The 6,958-nt window shown below is 40.7% G+C and overlaps 1 protein-coding gene across 1 annotated transcript; it reads left to right on the plus strand.

The window, feature by feature from the left end:
• Positions 1–3,995: 3,995 nt before the first annotated feature.
• Positions 3,996–6,679, plus strand: LOC128519983 (uncharacterized). The gene is made up of 2 exons (XM_053493993.1): positions 3,996–4,101; positions 5,550–6,679. The coding sequence occupies exon 2, from the start codon at positions 5,573–5,575 to the stop codon at positions 6,677–6,679; it is 1,107 nt and encodes a 368-aa protein (XP_053349968.1). The 5' UTR covers positions 3,996–4,101; positions 5,550–5,572.
• Positions 6,680–6,958: the final 279 nt, after the last annotated feature.

A 6,958-nucleotide genomic window follows, 5' to 3' on the forward strand; every position in this document is an offset into this window, starting at 1 on the left:
CGGAGTGTAAGTTAACTTATACTCTCATAGAACATGGTTATGGCTTCTTCTCTATCTAATCCAGCGTTTTCCAGTTTGGACTGCGTTACCCACAAAGCACTGCGCTGTAGGCAATGCTTTGTGGGTAATGCAGTCCAAAGCATTGGACTACATTTCTGTGGCTATACCCCACGTGTGTTGTGAAGACACGCCCCACAGAACTCGGGGGGGGGGGGGGGGGGGCCTCAGCAGAGGTCATGAGCATTTAAATTAGCATGTACTGAAACAGGTTGCTGAGAACAGAGCTAGTTTTTACCAGGTAAAAGTAGTGTTTTTTTTGCACAATCCTTTTGAATTTTTAATTAACGAATAATACAAACTTTTCATTAGGACCCTAAAGATCATATTAACATTTAATGAAAAATGGGATGTGTAGGACCTTAGTAGTATCGAGGTAAAAGAAAGAAAACACTCTGTTCTCACGCAGACAGACTATAATGGACACTTAAAGTTAAATATTTCCTAACAGTGTCTTGTGCAATGGTCCAGAAATTAAAATATAAATATGTAAAGTGTATGTGTGCATAAATGTGACAGTAAATATCCATGATTGTCCAGTCAATTTAAGTTTAAAAGATGGTATTTGTCCTGTGTTGTTTTGTGGTTGAGAGACCTTATCGCCTGCGGGAAGAAGCTCCTCCATGGTCTCTCTGTGTTGGTCTTTAGGGAGCGTAATCGCTTCCCAAACCGCAACAGAGCAACCAGTCTATTGCTGGGGTGACTGAGGTCCTTCGCGAGTTTCCTGGCCTTGGTCCAGCACTGCTTGCTGTAGACTAAGTGCAAGTCAGGAAGCTCGGTGCAGATGATGCACTCAGCTGATCGCACCACCCTCTGTAGATATTGTCTGTCCTGCATGGTACTGTTCCCAAACCAGGTAGTGATGTTTTTCATCAGGATGCTCTCTATGGTGCAGGAGTAGAAATTCCTGAGCACTCTGGAGGGCAGTCTGAAGTCTCTCAAGCGTCTAAGGTGGTAGAGATGCTGCCGGGCCTTTTTCACCATGGTGTTGAAGTGACAGGACCATGACAGGTCCTGCGTGATGTGAACACAGAGGTATCTGAAGCTCTCCACTGTCTCCACTGGGCTCCTGTTGATGACGGGGGTCAGGTAGTTTCTTTCCTGCTTTGTATAAAAGTCCACTATCAGTTCCTTTGTCGTGCTGACGTTCAGAAGGAGATTGTTCTTCTGTAACCAGTTCTCCAGATTTCCATTCTGTTCCAGGTAGGCCGTCTCGTCGTTGTTTCGTGATCAGGGCCACCTCGACGGTGTCGTCAGCAAACTTGATGACGGTGGTGGAGTTCGTAGTGGCCACGTGGTACGTATACAATAAGTACAGCAGGGGGCTCAGAACACAACCCTGGGGGGCTCCATTTTTGAAGGTGAGGGAGGGTGAGAAATGTCCGCCCATCCTTACTGCCTGTGGTCTGCCAGTTAGGAAGTTGAAGATCCACTGACACATAGATAAACTGTAGTGGGTCCAGTGTGTCAGGTAGTAAAGAGATGATTAAGTCTCTGACCAGCTGTTTAAAGCACTTTATCACTACTGAGGTGAGCGCTACAGGGCGATAGTCATAAGGGGGACAGGATGTGGTTTCTTTGGAACAAGAACAATGATGGACTCCTTAAAGCATGTGGGGATCACCGACTGAGATAAGGAGAGGTTAAATATCTCTGTGAACACAGGTGCTCGCTGGCCTGAGATGCCGTCTGGTCCTGCTGCTTTCCTGGTGTTCACCCTCCTGAAGGCTTTTATCATGTCATGCTCGAAGATGATGAACACGTTTCCGGTGTTGGCAGTGTCTTCCTGTCTGCAGCTGTTAACGCCGCTAGCATTAGTATCGCTAGCATCTTTAGCTGCAGCCTCGGAACGAGCATAGAAAGTGTTGAGCTCGTCTGCCAGAGTCACGTCCGCATTCATCATACAGAATGTTGGTGATTTGTAGTCTGTTATTGTCCTTAGTCTCTGCCACAGGCTCCTAGAGTTACTCTGTTGGAGTTGTGACTCCAGTTTTCCCTCGTAACGCTGCTTTGCCTCTTTCACCGCCTCTTTTAACCTCTCGGAGTAATAAGCGTAGTACCTTATCCACTACTAATCTTTTAAAGACTTCACGTGACCTGAATTTTCTCACACCTCGCGAGAATTTCTGCCTTATGCCAGCTGTATTGGTCTGCCTCCTTCTCGGGAAGTAAAAAGTAGGCATGTTGCACTTCGTCTGTCAATAGGGGGTTTAAGACAGAGCTCTAGTTCTGCAGTAGCCAGCCCTCCTGCTTCGCTGTATATTTCAATGTCTGGAGGTACGCTTCCATGTCATCATGTGGGGAAAGTTAACTGACCTGCAGCTTCCTGGAGAGTGGACACAGACCAGTGGTCAAAGACTCTCTTCATCTCTTTAGTGAATTCATCAGAGCTGGTGCAGCAGGGGTCACGGCACCTAAACATAATCCCTGTCATCACAATCTTATCCAGAGCAATGCACACACACGAGAACACTATTAGCCAGCATCTTGCGTCATGAGTAGAGTCAAGGTCATATGAGGGAAGGAGCTGATGTTATCTCCTTTTGAATTTAAATTTTAAATGAACTGTGCATTTGCATCTTTAAGCAGTGTTACTAGCAGAGAAAGCAGTGAAAGCAAACACAAACAGTGTGTGTGTGTGTGTGTGTGTTTGCTTTCACTTTCAGGTTCTTTATTAAAAAGTTTCACAAATGTTTAGTGACCAAAGGAGGCTGTGTCTTGGAATCATGTAACATTAAAAAATTTGAACATTTTAGAGTTATTTAAATAAATTAAGTTTGTTAGCAAAAAAACAACAACAACAACAACAAAAAAAACTTATTTATTATTTATATTGGATTCTCCTCACAAACTCAATCAGGACTGCATTAGGTATCATCGGGAGAAACAGACATTTAGTTGTATTTATCCAATGCTACAAGATATAAGTAAACAAATTAGAAGAATCTGTATCCTACCGTCTTCCTTAGCACCAGGGGGTGCTTGTACAGGTCTTAAATATTAAATAGTAAGGCAGCAATACAGCATAAACTCTAAGCACATTCTCAGCAGTAACGTGTTACACTTAGATGTTTGTGTCCTTTATAATGTTTCTTACAGTTACAACTACTAGTGGAGAATTTATGAAAAAAGGTTAATATAATATGTAGACAGATGTAAGGAATCACCACTAGGGGGTACTGTTTTGTCTTTTTGTAGTTTTTTTTTGCAGACACATTTTCCCAGAAGGCACCTCTGTCAGGTGATGTACCTTCTGTGTCCCTAGGAAATGTAGCTAGTTATATGTTTAGCTATATGGTAAGTGTAGCTAAGTGCATATTAGGCTAAAGACATGTTTAGCTAATCACCGTATTTAGCTAATTGTCTTGTTTAGCTGAGTGCCATGTCTTTAGTCCTAGTCCTGTCACTAGTCTCTCCGAGTCTCTAGTCCCTCCATGTCTCTAGTTATTCCAGTTTCAGCTCCATGCTTACCTTGTAGCGCCTGTGTTTCGTCCTTAAGCCTGTGTTCCAACATGGTGCTTATATTTTATGTAACGGGTATTAGAGCCTGTGTTTCAACATAGTGCTTATATTTTGTGTAACGGGTATTAGAGGCTGTGTTCCAACATGGTGCTTATATTTTGTGTAACCTGTGTTTTGTCAGTTTAGCATGTATTTCATCCTAATGGTTATGTCTTGTGTGTCTTGTCATAGAGCCTGGGTATTGTTCAATTATGGGAAGTATAATTTCAGTGTGTTTGTTTCTTTGTTTGTTTCGCTTCTTTGTGATTCCTGTTTTGTTATGTCATGATTAAAGACTCTTTTGTTTAAAAAACGCCCCTCTGCGCCTGTGCCTGCCCTGTTCCGCCCACAGCAATAACAACAGCCATTATCACCCATTCATGACAACAGATAAATGTAGACCGATCAAAGATCCGTAAAAAGGTGTGTACGGAGCTGATGGGAAGAGACCAAACACAAAAAGGGAAATTATAAATACCTGCTTTACCTGTGTTCACTACAACTTATCTTGTTTCACTTCAGGACCTTTAAACAGACACAGTTGTGAGTATTTTCTTTTATATTCCTTTTTTTCTGATTATATCAGCAATGTTTTATTGCAGAGTTTCTAAAGGGCTGTAGACAAATATTAAAGAAATATTTAACTTAAGTTGAAAATCCTGGAATTTCTATTTAGAAATGTGTGTAGGAGAGCCGAAAAATGTGATTGGTTGGCAAAAATGAAAGAGAAAAATTCATACAATTTTGCAGTATGTTTGTTGATGTTTCCTGTGGTGTTGCTGTCACGTTCCCCAAACGCCCATCTCCTCCAGATGGAGCACCAAACATTAAACAGTAAAGACATTTATTATGTTTAGAATGCAAACCTTCCCTGTGTTACTTTTTAATATGAATCTAAATTAACATCTGTGGGTTGTGGAATAGAGCAGCTTAAATTTTTTTTAAAGCAAATAATCAGAACCAAAAGAGGGTCTAAAAACACCACGCAAAAGGGGAAATATAAATTTAGACAGTGTAGAGCTTTCCACAGAGTACAGAATCAGACTCAGGGTGATCACTGGGAAATCGAATATCACCAGGGACAAACTGACCATTTTGATTCATACAAATTCACATTTCATACAAACTTAAATAATTCTTTTGACTGTGTAAAGCTGCTTTGCGGCAATGAAAATTGCTAAAAGCGCTATACAAATAAAATTGAATTGAATTGAATTGAATTGAATCAGTAGAATCTGTATGACATCACAGTCAAAGTCATATTTGTTGATAAAGCACATTTAAATATTAATCTGTGCAATCATGCACGGCTACACACACACACACACACACACACACACACACACACACACACACACACACATAATAAAACCAAAACAAACAACTAGACATAAAATAAAAATGTTTCATACATTTTATAACTAAGCTCATTTTGTCATTTGATTTCTGTACACCTCTACACTGAATCTGAAATGAAACACGCAAGATGTGAGGAAAGTCAAAAGTTTGAAAAGAAAAAGGAGTTTGATAAAAGCAGGGCATTCATCATTCAGGAATTACAGCCCCCTTTTTGAGCACACACTATTAGAGCAGAGAACAGATGTAAACACAGGCAAAATGTGTTTCAATAAAGAAGTGTAAGGTTCAGCACCAGTCCTCCAGGGTTCAATAATGTGTTGAACAGTTCTTAACCATTTACGGTCACATCAGTTTTATCTTCTTTGCTAGATTCAGGGCAATAATTAAACTTTTCTTAAATGTTTTTTTGTTAGATTCTGTGCCAACTAATATATTAAGTTCTAGTTTTTGCCTAGAATTATTTTAAGCACAATCAAGGCACAACACTAGAAAGTAAAGATCTTTTTCATGTTGGCTATTGGTCCATGCTCCATGGGTTAAAACTTTACATGTTTCTTACAATTTCATCCACACTGCAGATCTTTAGACCATACAATTTTAACTATTTAACACCTGATTGTTCCCAAGTTTAGTATCGGGTGGAAGTTCAGGGACTATGGAGCTGATCGTGATCGATGATGATAGTGATGAGGGATGCTCAGAAGAGGCAAGCAGAACCACAGGACCAGCTGTTTCTACAGAAAACTTAGTAGTAGCAGAACATCTCAGTCTTGAAGACCTTCGAACACTCCTGAAGGTGTTGAAGATTAGACTGCCCAGGAACGTTCTGAATAATGATGTCATTGAGGCGTACAAACACCCTGGCTTCAGCGCATTTGCAGAAAACATTGTAAAAGGTTTAAAAAAAACTACAATTCGAGTGGCACAGATTCCTCGACTGCATTGCGGGAAAGTTAAACGGGCTCACAGCCTGTCGTCGCAAAATAACATTCTAGAAATTACCATAATGATTTTTTTTGAAAATCGTAAACCCAATGAGAGAACCTTAAAACAAACGTGGGAAAGGATTCCAGCCAGAAATCGTCGGGGATTTAAGATGAAGGACACTTACCAAGAGATCTCCAAAGGAATCAAACGTGCAAGGGGTGGGGACCTAGCAGGTGGAGACATCATCCTAAACCAAAGAAATGAAAAGAAATGCTTGAAATCCTTTATTAAAGAAAGTGGTCTTTCTGGTGTGCGCTACCGGAGAGAACGCAGTATAGAATTTGAGTTTCTCTCAGGAAGGCTGGACTTTCTAATAAAGGCTAATGGCAGTGAACCCGGTACATCAGAGAACATCATACTGGAGTGTAAAGGAACCAAAGGTTACATGGCAGGAAAGGTGTTCCGGAGACCTAAAGAAGGTCATCTGGCTAAATTAATCAAGACTCATCCATATTATTACCAAACTCAGGCCTACCTGTACATGCTGAAGAAAACAAGGCCTCAAGATGCTTCAGTCAAAGCTGCCATGGTAATTAGAGAATATCAGGATGATGAAGATGAGGAAGAGACAGATGAGGATGATGCTGATCAGGATGATGATGCAGGATACCAGGAATATAAAGATGATGATGAAGAACCAAAGGGAGAGATCTATTACAACTATCTGAAAGGGAACACACGGAGGATTGAGAAGCTGAACAATTACTGCAAAGACCACGCACTGCCCCTTTACCTGGCTGTCCTCAACAAGATATTTGAGAAAGAGAGAGAGTAAAATAATGCTTTCATTACCCCGTGACAGGAATCTCTGATGTTCCTGTCTCAGCCTTTCTTCAGATCATACATGAACATACATGAGGTTTGGGTTTATCACATTGTAAAGAGTTAAATATGTCCAGTTTTGGGTTGACAATCTTTCTGTATGTGCTTTTATTAATAAATCATTAAAGTTAATTTTATCGCTGACAAAAACAGGACTGTAGTGTTTAGTAGGCAAAGGCCTGTGTGTACTTGAATGTGTTGAAGATGACAAATTAACTCATCATAAGTCCCT

Source organism: Clarias gariepinus, chromosome 4, assembly GCF_024256425.1.
Source record: "Clarias gariepinus isolate MV-2021 ecotype Netherlands chromosome 4, CGAR_prim_01v2, whole genome shotgun sequence".
Classification (NCBI taxonomy): domain Eukaryota; kingdom Metazoa; phylum Chordata; class Actinopteri; order Siluriformes; family Clariidae; genus Clarias; species Clarias gariepinus.